Source organism: Heptranchias perlo, chromosome 28 (assembly GCF_035084215.1).
Source record: "Heptranchias perlo isolate sHepPer1 chromosome 28, sHepPer1.hap1, whole genome shotgun sequence".
NCBI lineage: Eukaryota > Metazoa > Chordata > Chondrichthyes > Hexanchiformes > Hexanchidae > Heptranchias > Heptranchias perlo.
This window is the reverse complement of record NC_090352.1, coordinates 14,599,440-14,617,332: the sequence shown is the minus strand read 5'-3', so window position 1 is coordinate 14,617,332 and position 17,893 is coordinate 14,599,440. Positions and strand designations below refer to the sequence as shown.

At 47.8% G+C, this 17,893-nt stretch overlaps 1 protein-coding gene across 2 annotated transcripts in view; it reads left to right on the top strand.

Moving 5' to 3' along the window:
• Nucleotides 1-4,602: 4,602 nt before the first annotated feature.
• Nucleotides 4,603-17,893, top strand: part of LOC137344868 (caspase-1-like) — a 28,736-nt gene continuing 15,445 nt past the window's right edge. The window contains exons 1-4 of one of the 2 annotated variants that reach the window (XM_068008099.1): nt 4,603-4,768; nt 11,573-11,845; nt 14,993-15,037; nt 16,483-16,604. In XM_068008099.1, coding sequence (XP_067864200.1) covers nt 4,756-4,768; nt 11,573-11,845; nt 14,993-15,037; nt 16,483-16,604 — 453 coding nt within the window. In that variant the 5' untranslated portion in view covers nt 4,603-4,755. Of the gene's footprint in view, nt 4,769-11,572; nt 11,846-14,989; nt 15,038-16,482; nt 16,605-17,893 lie in introns of both variants that reach the window. The other variant, XM_068008098.1, reaches the window with a different exon arrangement.

The following is a 17,893-nucleotide window of genomic DNA, read 5'->3' as shown; positions in this document are numbered from 1 at the left end:
GGAAGCAGGAGGTGGGTCTCATGGTCAAGATGAGCTTGGAGAGGGAATGAGGGGAGATAGGAGAGAAACTAGAGAAAGATGCGAGTTCAGGGCTAGGGCAGGGTGGAACTGTAGAGGAAGTTTGGCTTGGTGGGCTAGGGGAAGGGAGGGAGGTGGCAGAGGCAGCTGAACGGATGGTCTCAATCTTAGTGACAAAGTAGTCAATGAGCTCCTTGCGTTTGTTGTTGGAGGTGAGGGTGGAGGAGGCAGGGGAGAATGGTTTCAGAAGACAGTTTGTAGTGAAGAGAAGGCAGTGTTCAAAGCTGGATAACCTGGTGGTGAAGGATGGAATACTAGAGCCTGGTCTTCAGTTGTTTCCAAGCCTTTATTCTCAGATGTTGGCAAGGGGCTGCAGAAGGTAACCTGAGCCCAGCTGCTGACACACAGGCAAGAGCAACTTTTGAACTAAAATAACCTGGGTTCAGTCACTGGCCTTAGCTGCCTGGAACCGGTTTGAATTAGCTAAGTTTTGTGAAAGACAAAGGAGATGTGATAAGACACAAGTCCTTATTTAGAAAAGGAGTAATGAGGTAATGCTACCTAAGTCCTTGGGACAGAGCCAATGAGGAGAAGACACAGACTAGGCAAGCAAGCCTAAACCAACAAAAGAGAGAGACAACACAGCTTGAAGAGATAAGATTTGGAATAAGAATGAAGGATCTGGGGCGTGGAGCCAGAGCGAAGACTCCGGAGACCAACCATCGCAGAAGTGGAAGAACCTACGTCAGGGACGTAGAGACGACGTATATTCTGTGACCACTCAGGGAGTGTCAGAGAAACCTCGAAAGAGAGAGAGCAAAGACTCCAGAGACCAACCATCGCGGAAGTGGAAGAACCTACGTCTGGGACGTAGAGACGAAGTCGAGAGAGAGAACAGTACGCCTGGTCAGCGTCAGCTTTCCTTTTACGGGTATTATCCTTTATATTCTGTGACCACTCAGGGAGTGTCAGAGAAACCTAGTGGGTGTGCGTTTAGATCCTAGTTTGGGTATAAAACTGTATAACCTGGTGCAAACTGCATGTCTATATCTAACCAGACGTATAAACTATATGTATATGATCTAACGGCGTGAATAAAGTGAATTGAGAGTTAGGAGAGAATTGACTCTTCTCCTCTTTGTACTAAGCCAGTAACCGTAACTGGTGACCTCCGGTCAACACAGAGCTCCACATTACACACACCACACCCTAGTTATGCTCTCTTATATATGGATACGAGAGACCCAATTAATACACACCAACTGAATACAATTAACACTAGTTGATATAAATCATGTGGCTACAATCAACAGCCAGGGGTTATCATTGCATTCCAGATGATCCTGGAATAGTGAGTAGTTTTGGCAGAGGAGAGCAGGACCCGATAGTGCTTTATGTGGTCCAGCCAGATCCGGCGATGAATGGCTAAACCAGTTGTAAATGCCATAAACGTTCAAATCTGCATCCCTTGTACTTAAGGGAGGGGAGATAAGGGCCGTACCCAGGGGAACGAACTGGATGAGAGAGAGTATTGGTTTTAATGGGGACAAGGGAATCAAAGATGGAGGTGAGAATGTGATTGAGCAGATCCGTAGCTGCTGAAATGTCGTGATGAATGGAGGACCAAAGGGTAGACAGTTGGGAATTTGAAAGTGCCGTTGCAAGTGACTTGGTAGAGAGTTTTTTCCAGGGGCGGATACAGAAGGAAGTGGGATTGGAAGGAGAAGGGGGATGTGAGTGGAGAGGGATACAAGGAAGTGATCAGAGATGGCCTTACCTGTGATTGACGCAATGGGAGTAGAGAGGCCATGTGAGTTGGCAAGGTCAAGGGGGTGGCCGTGAATATGGTAGGGGAGTTTATAGAGAGAGATTAAAGGATAGGAGGCCAGTGAACTCAGAGGAGAGAGAGCATGATGAGTTGAAATGGAGGTTGAAATCACCGAGAATGAGAAGTCGCTCCGTGTAGAGGCTGAGGGAGGAAAGCAGTGAAGAGATCTCGTTGAGAAACTTGGCGTGGTACTTGTGTGGGTGCTTGTAAACGAGGATTTTGAAGGTGAGGTGAAAGGGATGGAACAAGGTGAGATGCTCAAAGAAGGAGAAGGTGCCAGAGGAGTAGGGGGGCAGACCAAGACGTGATTTGGTGTTAAGGACCACACCACGACCACAGTGGAGCAAGTGATGGAAGATATAGCTAGGCGGGGAGGCTTCATTGAGGGGGAAAGTGTCATCACAGCGACGAGGGCCTCTATGGGCCCTTCGGAGGATGTCAAATCGCCAAGGCTTCTTCGACAGCACCTCCCAAACCCGCGACCTCTACCACCTAGAAGGACAAGAGCAGCAGGCACATGGGAACAACACCACCCGCACGTTCCCCTCCAAGTCACACACCATCCCGACTTGGAAATATATCGCCGTTCCTTCATCGTCGCTGGGTCAAAATCCTGGAACTCCCTTCCTAACAGCACAGTGGGAGAGCCATCACCACACGGACTGCAGCGGTTCAAGAAGGCGGCTCACCACCACCTTCTCAAGGGCAATTATGGATGGGCAATAAATGCCGGCCTCGCCAGTGACGCCCACATCCCATGAACGAATAAAAAAAATGAGGCACAGAGGGAAGCTGTAGGCAAATCTAAGAGGGAGTCAAGCCTGGGACGGCAGCAGGAGTGTAGGAAGGTCAAGGAGTGCTGAAGGGTTGGGGTAGGAATTTGGGGAGGGCGGGGCAGAGTACTCGAGAGGAGAGAAATGAAAGGAGGCACGACGACAGGAGAGAGGGGCCTTGGAGGGGTAAAGAGAAAAGAGAAGAGACAATAGGAGGGAGTCCAAAGTTAAAGTCAGAGATTCCGTGGTGGGATAAGATTGACAAAGGTAGGATGGAGTCAGCTTGGAGCATCGACAAACTGATGTCGAGGTTCGGAGACAGCTGTGGAGGGCAAGCCAACAGGTTGTCTCCAGTTCCCTGTGCTCTCATATTTGTGAACAGTCTCTTATGAGGAACCTTGTTGAATGCTATCGGCATGATCTGATAAAAACTCCCAACAAACTCCCCTATCTGCTGGAGGAGTGAGGCCTTCACATTGAGCAGCCGCCCACCTCGCTTTGACTTGGAAAACGCTCCATGCCAACCCAGCAATTGACCTGTGGGACCCTTCGAATATGTGGACCCATGAGCGGGCATTGCAAGATCATGCGGGGGGGAACTGTAGCAGTTTCTCTGTGAGGCTGAATTTGACAAATCCGCAGCGTTGACTATTATACATAATTTGAGCTGCAAGGTTGGTTTTGTGAGACGCATTTCATTCAACGAGTATGGGTGAGGGTGACGTAATTGGAAGTGATGTCACTAGCAGAGCGGTAGCTTATTAGCATGTGTTGAGAGTGACGTCTTTGGGTGCACGCGCAGGAAGACGTCATGCTTTGATCGAAAACCGGAAGTACACACACTGTCACTAATCACTCCCATCAAACTAAACACTGTGGGGAAAAAGCTGCCGTGGGGTATTGTGTACAGGCCACGGCTCGTTTTCAGGTTTATTGGGTAGAAAGTGAGAGGAGGGGGGTGTCACCTTTTACATTACAATGTGAATAGTGACACTGCATCCAAGACGTCACTTGCTGCGCATGGGTCGGGCTTTCCGAGAAATCAACTCGTTGCCATTCATGCTCAAGAGTGTGATCCAGGTCAAATGGAGGTGGTAGGGGGGAGGGGAGGAGAGGGTGATCCAGGTCAAATGGAGGGGGTGGGGAGGGAGGAGAGGGTGATCCAGGTCAAATGGAGGGGGTGGGGAGGGAGGAGAGGGTGATCCAGGTCAAATGGAGGGGGTAGGGAGAGGAGAGTGTGATCCAGGTCAAATGGAGGGGGTGGGGGGGGGGAGGAGAGGGTGATCCAGATCTAATGGAGGGAGTGGGGGGGAGGAGAGTGTGACCCAGGTCTAATGGAGGGAGTGGGGGGGGAGGAGATTGTGACCCAGGTCTAATGGAGGGAGAGGAGAGTGTGACCCAGGTCAAATGGTGGGGGTGGGGGGGTGAGGAGAGGGTGATCCAGGTCTAATGGAGGGGGTGGTGGGGAGGGAGGAGAGGGTGATCCAGGTCTAATGGAGGGGGTGGTAGGGAGGGAGGAGAGGGTGATCCAGGTCTAATGGAGGGGGTGGGGGGGCGGGGGAGGAGAGGGTGATCCAGGTCTAATGGAGGGGGTGGTGGGGAGGGAGGAGAGGGTGATCCAGGTCTAATGGAGGGGGTGGGGGGGAGGGAGGAGAGGGTGATCCAGGTCTAATGGAGGGGGTGGTGCGGAGGGAGGAGAGGGTGATCCAGGTCTAATGGAGGGGGTGGTGGGGAGGGAGGAGAGGGTGATCTATCTCCCCGTCTGGTCCACATTCTCCCTCTCTTACCCTCCTTCCTCCTCCTCTTCTTTAGATCTTGATCACATTCTCTCTCTCTCTCTCTCTCTCCCCTCCCTCCCTCCCTCCGGGCTCCCCATCCCCTGCTGCTTCCCCTTCTGCTCTTCCTTTCCCCCCCCCGATTTATGCTTCCTCTCCCTCCCTCCTATAACTACCTACATCGGCTGCACCTCTGCGGCCCGTCCTCCGATCCCCTCCTTCAGTGAATGGCGGCGAGGGAAGTCGCGGCTCTAGAGTGCGCACGCGCCAGTCGCTGGCGCCAGTCACTGTGGAAACGGAATCGAAAGTTCGCTTTGTGGAGCGATCGGAGGCACCGAGCGGGCGGGGCGAACGGAGCAGGATGGAGCCAGCAGGTAAATGCCGGTAACTCTGTGCAGGTTAGAGGCCCGGGGGGGGGCGGGGGGTGTATCCGCCCGGGGGGTTGGGCTTTTATTTATGAATTTATTTCTGTTTATTCTTGGTGTAAGTGCACACATCCGGCTTCGAGGGGATCGCACTGAGCGGCCGCTTAACGTGGCTCTAAAGGGAAAGTGTGGATCTGAGGGGATCTCCGAGAGTGGATTGAGGGATCACATTGAGGGGATCTCATTGAGAGAAAGTGGGTGTTACGCATTCAGGTCTGCTGCAGATGTTTACTCGGGTTCACTGGGTTCATAAGAAATAGGAGCAGGAGTAGGTCATACGGCCCCTCGAGCTTGTTCCACCATTCAATCAGATCATGACTGATCTTCGACCTCAACTCCATTTACCTGCCCGATCCCCATATCCCTTGATTCCCTTAAAGTCCAGAAATCTATCCATCTCAGCCTTGAATATATCCAACGACTCAGCATCTACAGTCCTCTGGGGTAGAGAATTCCAAAGATTGACACCCCTCTGAGTGAAGAAATTTCTCCTCATCTCAGTCTTAAATGGCCGACCCCTTATCCTGTGACTATGCCCTCCAGTTCCAGACTTTCCAGTCAGAGGAAATAACCTCTCAGCATCTACCCTGTCAAGCCCCCTCATAATCTTATATGTTTCAATTAGATCACCTCTCATTCTTCTAAACTCCAGAGAATATAGGCCCATTCTACTCAACCTCACCTCACAGGACAACCCTGTCTTCCCAGGAATTAATCTAGTGAGCCTTCGCTGCACTGCCTCTAAGGAAAGTATATCCTTCCTTAGATAAAGAGACCAAAACTATACACAGTACTATAGGTCAGGTCTCACCAAAGCCCTGTACAATTGTAGTAAGACTTCCTTACTCTTGTGCTCCAAACCCCTTGCAATAAAGGCCACATTCCATTTGATTTCCTAATTGCTTGCTGTACCTGCATGCTAACTTTTTGTGTCTCTTGTACGGGGACACTCAAGTCTCTCTGAATACCAACATTTAATAGTTTCTCACCATTTTAAAAATAGTCTGTTTTTCTATTCTTCCTACCAAAGTGAATAACCTCACATTTCCCCACATTATACTCCATCTGCCACCTTGCCCACTCACTTAACCTGTCTATATCCCTTTGCAGACTCTGTGTCCTCCTCACAGCTTACTTTCACCTAGGTTTGTATTGTCAGCAACTTGGATATATTACACTTGGTCCCTTCAACTAAGTCATTAATGTAGATTGTAAATAGCTGATGCCCAAGCACTGATCCTTACAGCACCCCACTAGTTACAGCCTGCCAGCCTGAAAATGACCCGTTTATCCCTACTCTGTTTTCTGTCCATTAACCAATCCTCTATCCATGCTAATATGTTACCCCCAACCCCATGAGCCCTTATCTTGTGTAACAACCTTTTATGTGGCACCTTATCGAATGCCTTTATAAAATCCAAATATACAACATCCACTGGTTCCCCATTATCTAACCTGCTAGTTACACCCTCAAAAAACTCTTAATAGATTTGTCAAACATTTCAGTTCGCCCCTTAAGCGGCCTGGTCCCCTCCTTCTTGCAGAAGTTGACTCCACTGCCTAATATCTACAACTGCCATTGCAGTGTAACATGAAACTCTTCTGTGCTCTGGAACAAATCTGTGTTTTGCACAAGTGCACTCCTTGGCACTGAAAGGCATTGCCATCGCCGAAATCCCACCATCAGCATCCTGGGGGTTGCCATTAACCAGAAACTCAACTAGACCAGCCACATAAATGCTGTGGCTACTAGAGCAGGTCAGAGGCTGGGTATTCTGAGGCAAGTGTCTCACCTGACTCCCCAAAGCCTGGAAATCCCTACCTAACAGCGCTGTGGGAGTACCTTCACCACACAGACTGCAGAGGTTCAAGAAGAAGGCCCAACACTACCTTCTACCTTCTCAAGGGCAACTGGGGATGCCAATAAATGCTGACTTTGCTAGTGATGCCCACATCCAGATAATGAATAAAATATACTCCAATATCCGCACAGGCGGACCACGGTAACAGTAAGCAAGACATTGTTCAGTTTGATTCACAAGCTGCTTTAATCGACAGTAGGTAAAATATACAATGCTTGGAGTACGATTAGAGACATTTGGTAGAATCAGTATAACATAAAACTATAAAAATAAAGGCCACCACTATACCTTACTTTCTGATATCAGTGTCCTGATTTTAAAAAAAATGTCTCTGACCCACAGAGATAAAAAGATTTTTTGAACATAAAGGAGCTAAATGTCTTTCTGAAGCCAGACATTGGCAATGATTGGTCATTGTTTGGGATCTGTCCAACAACTCTCCCGCCTGCATTTTAAATAAAAGCAGAAAATGCTGGAAACATCAGCAGGTCAGGCAGCATCTGTGGGGAGAGGAAGGTAAGGTTAACATTTCAAGTCAATGTCTTTTCATCAGAACCTTAAGTGTAGGAGGCCAAGGGCAAAGGTCAGAGTGGGAGTGGGACGGAGAATTGAAGTGCAAGCGACCGGGTGAAGCTCAGTATTGTACTCACTGACAGAATGGAGGTGTTCAGCAAAGCGATCCCCCAACCTGCATTTGGTCTCTCCAATGTGAAGGAGACCGTATTGTGAGCAGCGAGTACAGTATACTGGGTAGGAAGAAGTACAAGTAAATCGCTGTCTCATCTGGAAGGAGTGTTTGGGGCCCTGAAAGGTGTTATGGCAGGAGGTGAAAGGATAGACATCTCCTGCACTCAAATGGGAAGGTGCCAGAGGAAAGGGATCAGGTGTTAGGGTTGATAGAGCAGTGGACCAGGGTGTCAAGGTGAGAATGTTTCCTTCAGAATGCTGAAAGGAAGGGAAGGGGAGGGGAAGATGTGTTTGACAGAGGGATTGTGTTAGACACGGCAGAAATGGCTGAGGATAATCCGTCAAATGTAGAGGCTAGAGGATGGAAGGTAAGGACAAGGGGGTCCCCTATTGGTTCTGGGAGGGAATTTTAAATACCTGCATTTTAAGTACCTCTCGTCTGCCTATGAGAACTTTGATGTGGAGATGCTGGTGATGGACTGGGATGGACAAATGTAAGGAGTCTTACAACACCAGGTTATAGTCCAACAGCTGTTGGACTATAACCTGGTGTTGTAAGACTCCTTACATATGAGAACTTTCACCACACAGATTGCAGCGGTTCAAGAAGGCGGCTCACCACCACCTTCTCATGGGCAATTAGGGATGGGCAATAAATGCTGGCCTCGCCAGCGACGCCCACATCCCATGAACGAATAAAAAAAAAATCCATTACTCAGTATGGAGCTGTCTGAGGAAACTAAACCCTTTGAGGCAATTTTCTGCCCAAAACATATTATTAGAAAACTGTTTATGTCCAAGTCTTTTCTTTGGAAAACAGACAAAGATTCCCAAACTGTGACAGTGGGTCTGAGGGGATCTCATAGAGGGAGTGAATCTGAGGGGATCTCATAGAGGGAGTGAATCTGAGGGGATCTCATAGAGGGAGTGAATCTGAGGGGATCTCACAGTGAGTGGCTTAGATGGGATCTTATTCAGAGCTGGTCTGAGGGATCTCATTCAAAGAATGGTCTGAAGATTTTCATTTTTTACAATGTCTGTTTACAATGGTCTGAAGGTTTTCATTCATTGAGCAAGTCTTGATGATCTTATTGAGAAAGCAAATCTGAGGGTACCCCACCCAGTCTAAAGGGTTCTCATTAAGTGAATTGTCTGCGGGAACTTCTATTGTGTTTGAATTTAAAGAGATTACTTTGAGTAGATCTGGAGGGTTTGTATTGAAAAAGCAGGCCCGAAAGGATCTTATGAGAGTGAGTGAGGGGATTGCATTGAGTGAGCCGGTTTGAGGAAATCACATTGAAAAAACAAACCATAAAAAGGGTGCACACTGAACTGTGTTGGTTAGTTACATACAGTATATGTACACACACAGAGGAGAGGCTTACACTGGCCTATCTAGACTAGTATTATGTACACATAGAGAAGGATGAAGTTAATCTAGAAATGGGGAGCTGAGCTGACTAAAGGAGCATGATCAAGGTATGTGAATGGTGAGTGAGGCTAAGGTCTGCAAAAAAAACCCAGCTGAGATGCACAAGCAGGACCAAGTGCCACAAAGGTGGAATCAAGAATGAGGCTGGAAGCTGAGTGTGAGTAGTGGGTGTCAGAAATGAATGGATGATGTCCTTCTCTACAATGTGCCCCTGTCTAACAAACATTTCAAATAAACTGTTGATGTCCTGGGACTATCCTTTTCACTCTTTCAGTTGTATAGTCTGCAAGTTAAATCTCATTAGCATATTATTTGGTGAAACTTTACACGTCCCAACATGCTTTAGGCTGGAAGTTTCTTTATATTATTGTTTGGTCTCTGTAAAGAAGCTTGCAGGAAATGCTATCCTCTGACCTTTAGTGATTTGTTCCGGTTAATGTCTCATTAACCACAAAACAGAAACAGTGTACAGGCTCCAATTTTGTCTAGTTTTTGTTGTGTAAATTTTAGGGTTTTTCTGGTCAAATTGATTTTCAAAAGTTGATAGTTATTAACTGCCTTTGCTCTCTTCTGAATAACATGATTTAAGACTTTATCACAATTAGTCAATCTCCTGTGCATTGCCCATGAACTCTTCCTGTAACTGCCTCCCTCTCTAATTCTTTCTGTCTTTCTGTTACTCTTCCACTCTGAAGTTCCCTTTACAAAGAGCTTATTCTCTTCCCACTAATCCAAAGATAACATTTAATTCACTTTTGGATTTATAAAGGATAATTGCTGCCAGGAACTTTCTATGCCAACAGCGCTTATTGGAAATTCAGGCACCTGTGTCGAAAATTGTGGGCAGTGTGCACAAATTTCCGATATGCGCTGCTATAGGTGAGACTCCCTGCCGGGAGTGCAAACTCATAAAATACCCTATGACTACAGAAATACTGTATATACACAGACACCCGCATTGTTAGTAATAATCTGCTCAATGACCGTGTACAGTAACACTGTCACCATTGGCGGCCGTGCCTTCAGCTGCCTTGACCCTAAGCTCTGAAATTCTCTCTCTAAACCTCTCCACCTCGCTACCTCTCTCTCCTATAATCATAGAATCATAGAAGTTACAACATGGAAACAGGCCCTTCGGCCCAACATGTCCATGTCGCCCAGTTTATACCACTAAGCTAGTCCCAATTGCCTGCACTTGGCCCATATCCCTCTATACCCATCTTACCCATGTAACTGTCCAAATGCTTTTTAAAAGACAAAATTGTACCCGCCTCTACTACTGCCTCTGGCAGCTCGTTCCAGACACTCACCACCCTTTGAGTGAAAAAATTGCCCCTCTGGACCCTTTTGTATCTCTCCCCTCTCACCTTAAATCTATGCCCCCTCGTTATAGACTCCCCTACCTTTGGGAAAAGATTTTGACTATGGACCTTATCTATGCCCCTCATTATTTTATAGACTTCTATAAGATCACCCCTTAACCTCCTACTCTCCAGGGAAAAAAGTCCCAGTCTGTCTAACCTCTCCCTGTAAGTCAAACCATCAAGTCCCGGTAGCATCCTAGTAAATCTTTTCTGCACTCTTTCTAGTTTAATAATATCCTTTCTATAATAGGGTGACCAGAACTGTACACAGTACTCCAAGTGTGGCCTCACCAATGCCCTGTACAACTTCAACAAGACATCCCAACTCCTGCATTCAATGTTCTGACCAATGAAACCAAGCATGCTGAATGCCTTCTTCACCACCCTATCCACCTGTGACTCCACTTTCAAGATAGTCCCTCCTCAAAACCTACCTCTTTGACCAAGATTTTGGTCACCTGTCCTAATATCTCTTTATGTGGCTCGGTGTCAAACTTTGTCCGATAACATTTCTGTGAAGCTCCTTGAGACGTTTTACTATGTTAAAGGTGCTATATAAATGTGAGGAGTTGTTGTTGTTGAACAGTAACACTGTGTAAATCCTCCACTCACTGATCCTGTACAGTAACACTGTATAAATACTCCACTCACTGACCATGTAGAGTAACACTTAGTAATACTCCACTCACTGACTCTGCACAGTAACATTGTTAATAATATTCCACTCACTGACTCTGCACAGTAACATTGTTAATAATATTCCACTCACTGACTCTGCACAGTAACATTGTTAATAATATTCCACTCACTGACTCTGTACGGTAACATTGTTAATAATATTCCATTCACTGACTGTACGGTAACATTGTTAATAATATTCCACTCACTGACTCTGTACGGTAACATTGTTAATAATATTCCATTCACTGACTGTACGGTAACATTGTTAATAATATTCCACTCACTGACTCTGTACGGTAACATTGTTAATAATATTCCACTCACTGACTCTGTACGGTAACATTGTTAATAATATTCCATGATGTGGAGATGCCGGTGATGGACTGGGGTTGACAATTGTAAACAATTTTACAACACCAAGTTATAGTCCAGCAATTTTATTTTAAATTCACAAGCTTTCGGAGGCTACCTCCTTCCTTCCTCAGGTGAACGATGTGACACATCGTTCACCTGAGGAAGGAGGTAGCCTCCGAAAGCTTGTGAATTTAAAATAAAATTGCTGGACTATAACTTGGTGTTGTAAAATTGTTTACAATAATATTCCACTCACTGACTCTGTACGGTAACATTGTTAATAATATTCCACTCACTGACTTTGAACAGCTGTATCCAATTCATCTACAAGTAGAACAATGAAGAACACCAAAGTTTATATTCTTCATTTCAGACAAGAGGCTGAAACGCTTGAGACCAGATTTGGTGAATGGACTCAGCAAAGGTGTCATTGCTGATCTGGTGGATGCAATGCTGCAGGGATCTGTGATTAATGACTCCGAATCTGAAGAAATTCACCAAGCAAATGCAATGACTAAAGACAAGGCAAGATGCCTTATTGACACCGTGGCAAGAAAGGGAGTACGAGCCAGTGAGAAACTAATTGAGAGTCTGAACGAAAAGGACAAAGAGCTATGCAGAAAGCTGGACCTTGATCAGGCAGAAAGTAAGTTACAGAACAGAAAAATGAGCATGGGATCAGTGACTAAATATGAACAAAGCATTCAGAGTAGGAATAGGATGATTTCATGTAAAGTTGTAATGTGCATTCAACCGGCAATCCCAAACCAGAGGAGCTGTGCTCTCACACTATCAATCCCAAACCAGGGGAGCTGTGCGCTCACACTATCAATCCGAAACCAGAGGAATTGTGCGCTCACACTATCAATCCCAAACCAGGGGAGCTGTGCTCTCACACTATCAATCCCAAAACAGGGGAGCTGTGCGCTCACACTATCAATCCTCAAACCAGAGGAATTGTGCGCTCACACTATCAATCCCCAAACCAGGGGAGAGCTGCGCTCACACTATCAATCCCCAAACCAGGGGAGAGCTGCGCTCACACTATCAATCCTCAAACCAGAGGAGCTGTGCGCTCACACTATCAATCCCAAAACAGGGGAGCTGTGCGCTCACACTATCAATCCCAAACCAGGGGAGCTGTGCGCTCACACTATCAATCCCCAAACCAGGGGAGCTGTGCGCTCACACTATCAATCCCAAATCAGGGGAGCTGTGCACTCACACTATCAATCCCAAACCAGAGGAGCTGTGCGCTCACACTATCAATCCCAAACCAGGGGAGCTGTGCGCTCACACTATCAATCCACAAACCAGGGGAGCTGTGCACTCACACTATCAATCCCAAACCAGGGGAGCTGTGCACTCACACTATCAATCCCAAACCAGGGGAGCTGTGCACTCACACTATCAATCCACAAACCAGGGGAGCTGTGCACTCACACTATCAATCCCAAACCAGGGGAGCTGTGCACTCACACTATCAATCCCAAACCAGGGGAGCTGTGCACTCACACTATCAATCCCAAACCAGGGGAGCTGTGCGCTCACACTATCAATCCCCAAACCCGAGGAGCTGTGCGCTCACACTATCAATCCCAAACCAGGGGAGCTGTGCACTCACACTATCAATCCCAAACCAGGGGAGCTGTGCACTCACACTATCAATCCCCAAACCCGAGGAGCTGTGCGCTCACACTATCAATCCCCAAACCAGGGGAGCTGTGCGCTCACACTATCAATCCCCAAACCAGGGGAGCTGTGCGCTCACACTATCAATCCCAAACCAGGGGAGCTGTGCGCTCACACTATCAATCCCCAAACCAGGGGAGCTGTGCGCTCACACTATCAATCCCCAAACCCGAGGAGCTGTGCGCTCACACTATCAATCCCAAACCAGGGGAGCTGTGCACTCACACTATCAATCCCAAACCAGGGGAGCTGTGCACTCACACTATCAATCCCCAAACCCGAGGAGCTGTGCGCTCACACTATCAATCCCCAAACCAGGGGAGCTGTGCGCTCACACTATCAATCCCCAAACCAGGGGAGCTGTGCGCTCACACTATCAATCCCAAACCAGGGGAGCTGTGCGCTCACACTATCAATCCCCAAACCAAGTGAGCTGTGCGCTCACACTATCAATCCCCAAACCCGAGGCGCTGTGCACTCACACTATCAATCCCAAACCAGAGGAGCTGTGCGCTCACACTATCAATCCCCAAACCAGGGGAGCTGTGCGCTCACACTATCAATCCCCAAACCCGCGGAGCTGTGCGCTCACACTATCAATCCCAAACCAGGGGAGCTGTGCGCTCACACTATCAATCCCAAACCAGAGGAGCTGTGCGCTCACACTATCAATCCCAAACCAGGGGAGCTGTGCGCTCACACTATCAATCCCCAAACCAGGGGAGCTGTGCGCTCACACTATCAATCCCCAAACCCGAGGCGCTGTGCGCTCACACTATCAATCCCAAACCAGGGGAGCTGTGCGCTCACACTATCAATCCCCAAACCAAGTGAGCTGTGCGCTCACACTATCAATCCCCAAACCCGAGGCGCTGTGCGCTCACACTATCAATCCCAAACCAGGGGAGCTGTGCGCTCACACTATCAATCCCCAAACCAGGGGAGCTGTGCGCTCACACTATCAATCCCCAAACCAGAGGAGCTGTGCACTCACACTATCAATCCCAAACCAGAGGAGCTGTGCGCTCACACTATCAATCCCCAAACCAGGGGAGCTGTGCGCTCACACTATCAATCCCCAAACCCGCGGAGCTGTGCGCTCACACTATCAATCCCAAACCAGGGGAGCTGTGCGCTCACACTATCAATCCCAAACCAGAGGAGCTGTGCGCTCACACTATCAATCCCAAACCAGGGGAGCTGTGCGCTCACACTATCAATCCCCAAACCAGGGGAGCTGTGCGCTCACACTATCAATCCCCAAACCAGAGGAGCTGTGCGCTCACACTATCAATCCCAAACCAGGGGAGCTGTGCGCTCACACTATCAATCCCCAAACCAGAGGAGCTGTGCGCTCACACTATCAATCCCCAAACCAGAGGAGCTGTGCGCTCACACTATCAATCCTCAAACCAGAGGAGCTGAACGCTAACTCAGCAATCACCAGAAGGACAGGGCACTCTTGTTGAGATTTCCTGAAGGCACAACACGTAGTCCCTGGGCGAATTTTCCCACATCTGCAACCCTGGGTTGGGGAGGAGAAAATCAACCAGAATGCACAATGCTGATTGTGATCTGCAAAAAAGTGAATCTGTGCACATCAGGTGAACACAGGATGAGGATTGACTATAATCCCCATTGTTTGAATAGCTACTGACATTACTGGTTGAGCTCACATAAGGTTGTGAATCTTTGGAATTCTCTTCCCCAGAGGGCTATGAATGCTCAGTTGCTTAGTATATCCAAGGCTGAGATCGATAGATTTTTGGACTCTAGGGGAATCAAGGGATATGGGGATCGGGCGGGAAAGTGGAGTTGAGGTTGAAGATCAGCCATGATCTTATTGAATGGCGGAGCAGGCTCGAGGGGCTGTACGACCTACTCCTGCTCCTATTTCTTATGAATGATTACTTGACGGGTACCAAATAGTGACTGGTGTCCATGGAGCTACGTAAAATGTGTCCGTTGGTGGAAATGCATTGGTCAGCCCATTATTTGGAAAGTCCATTGTATCTCCAAGCAGACCCGGGCTTTGTTCACTGGTTTTGCACTGCAGGTGGCTTGTGAACTCTGTACTGATATTTTTCTATTTTTGCAGCAGATACTTCAACTACTGTTCCAAAGCAAGCTTCCCTGACACCAGCAGGTGCTGTATCTTCTCTATAAGCCATGTGCCTCTGTTGAGCAGTATGCTGTCTGTATGCTTTTCCCTGTGTAACTGCACATAACCCAGCTGTGTTCTGTTTGAGTTGGTCTTGCTGGCAGCTGTAATTACTGGAGTTTTGTTCAATGCCCAGTTCCCGGTGTTATTTTGCATCTGCAATCCGAGCAAATTTTAGTCCTTTTTATGAAAAAGAACTAAATCTTAATATTTTAAATCTGTCTAATATGTGTGTTTAACACATTCAATTTAATGGATGTTTTTGCTGTTTTCATCCCATGTTTTAAATGTTTGTCAAGTTGTCCCTGGACAGTAAATTTGCCAGCGATGACTCCAATCCTTGAGTACTGTGGGGCTGTTCTGATAGTTTAATGTCGTTATTCATTCTATGGTTTTTCCAAAGTGAGAATCTGAATATTGTAAATCACATTGAGAACAACTGGTAACTCCGGAGTGTAACTGGGTGTAAATTACTCAAGGAAATGGAAAACCGTAAACTTGTAATTTTATCACCCCAGGGCCCAGGAGCAGTACAGAACTCCTCAATGGGTTTTACTGATATTTAATCCTTTTTAATGATCTTGAACCTACTGTGTACAACTAATAAAACACTAGAATAAAACAGCACTATCTGAGTTAACGTCTGATTTAACCAGAGGCAGTCTAACCAATATGCATCTAGCAGTCCTCAATTGCCAGCACTTCTATCCTCAATTCCTCCAGCAGCCGGACACTCCCAGGCCATGGCCCGTCCAGCAGCCGGACACTCCCAGGCCATGGCCCGTCCAGCAGCCGGACACTCCCAGGCCATGGCCCGTCCAGCAGCCGGACACTCCCAGGCCATGGCCCGTCCAGCAGCCGGTCACTCCCAGGCCATGGCCCGTCCAGCAGCCGGTCACTCCCAGGCATGTGCCATAGAACAGTCAATCTCTCCTGGTCCAATCCAGCCATTGATCTCTCCTAAGTCCATACCCACTGCAGTTGCTTATCTCTCCCAGGCAACATCATTGTTTCATTCCAGCCAAAGTCCTAATTGCAGCAAGTTCCAAGTTCCCTTCAAACTGCAGCAGCTTTTGCTGCATCCAGTTGTAAACCCCACCCCCCCCGCCCCACGCAAGGATGAATTTCTCCTTCCAAGCATTGTGTGTATTTGTATTGGCCATTAGTGAGATAAAGCCCTCTATGTACCACTTGTGTAAGTTGCACAAGCATTAGTGAGGCATGGAACATTATATATTGGTGTGTAAGTTACACACCTGCCATGATGTCCATCAGTGGAGTGGATATCTTATTACAGGGTCTGTAGTTGTTGCATATGCAATACTGATATTAAGATTCCATTTCTAAGAATCTTTGGATGGGTCTGAGTGTGCTTGTGCTTCGTGTTTGCAGTAAAATAGAATCTCCTATTCCATTTCTGTGCTCCACAGATGTTGGATCAACTGTCCCATCCACTCGCACTCCACCAGCACCAGTGATTCCCGAGTCTGGTGAGTGGATAACTCCGTGTACACAACAGCAGTATGACGAGATTTCCCAAAAGACGAGCAAGGTACTGTACTGATATCCTGAGCTAGTGTAATGTTGCAGACAGCGAGGTACACTCGATGCTGAATGTGCTGGGAGTGAACGAGTGCAGCCCGTTACAGTTCGAGGATTGGCTTCTGAGGTTAACGAAAAACAAATTAAAAAGCATTCAGATCCAGTGCTGTTTGTTGTTTAGGGTAAATTCACCTGGTACAGTAAGATTAATAGCATCACATAGCACTGACTTGCATTGTCTCTTTAGAATCAATGGCCCCGATATTCACAGGGAGCTGGGGAGAGTGCGAGAGAGGTCAAAAATGGCCACACGGAGGTCCAGCTGAGCTTAACGGCAGGAACTCGATATCATTTTTTGGATCCGTTTAGCGCCCGGCAGCCGACCAAATTGATAACAAGGCTGGCAGCCAGGAGGGAAAACCACAGCCGGGGACTCTTGGGGGGGGTGTAGATTGGCCATTGCGGTGGGGTTGGGGGGAGGGGAAGGTCAGACATCGCGGCAGGGGTGGAAGATCGGACATCGCAGCAGGTGGGGTAGGTCAGCGATCGCTGCAGGGGGAGCGGGGACATCGTGGCTGGAGGGGGTCGGCGATCGGGAGGGGGGAGAGAGAGGCCACGATCGGCAGAGGGGAGGCCGAAGACTTCCTTGAGGGGCCGGCCGGAGCGCTCTCGCTCCTTCTGGCCCACATGGAATGCTGGAAAGGTACTTACCTTGTGGAGCCGGCAGCTCCCGCCTCCCATTCACTACCGGGTTTTTCGACCCCTGGGAAACCTGCACAGCAGCAGTGAATTTTAAATCGGTCTCCCAACTGCATTGTGGAAGTCCAATTTAAATATGTTAATAAAGTGTCCCGCCTCTCTACAGTGGGACACTTAGACACCACGAAACCCACCGCTGTAAAAACGGCAATGGGTGTATCCGTGGTGGGATAGGGTCGCGTTTCGTGCGTTTGACAGTTTAAACCCTCCCCAGACCCCCTCCCACCTGTCGTGGGGGTGTTAATATTGAGGCCGTAGACTTTCAGCATAGAGGAAGCCATTGGGTTCACCTTGCCTCTAATTCCATTTCCCTCATGCCCTTTCATATTTTTCTTCAAGTGTTTAGTTAATACCTTAAATTCCTTGCTCCAAAAATAACGGAGAGCTGAACAGCGCTCATTAGATTTAAACTCGCCCACAAACAATCCACGAGCTTTAGAGCGGGAACTTCCTCTAATGGTGAACTGCAGAATGTACAGCGCCCTCTCGCGGGTATCTGTGAACTGTGTGAGCAAATGGAAGAGCAACTTCCGGCAAGCG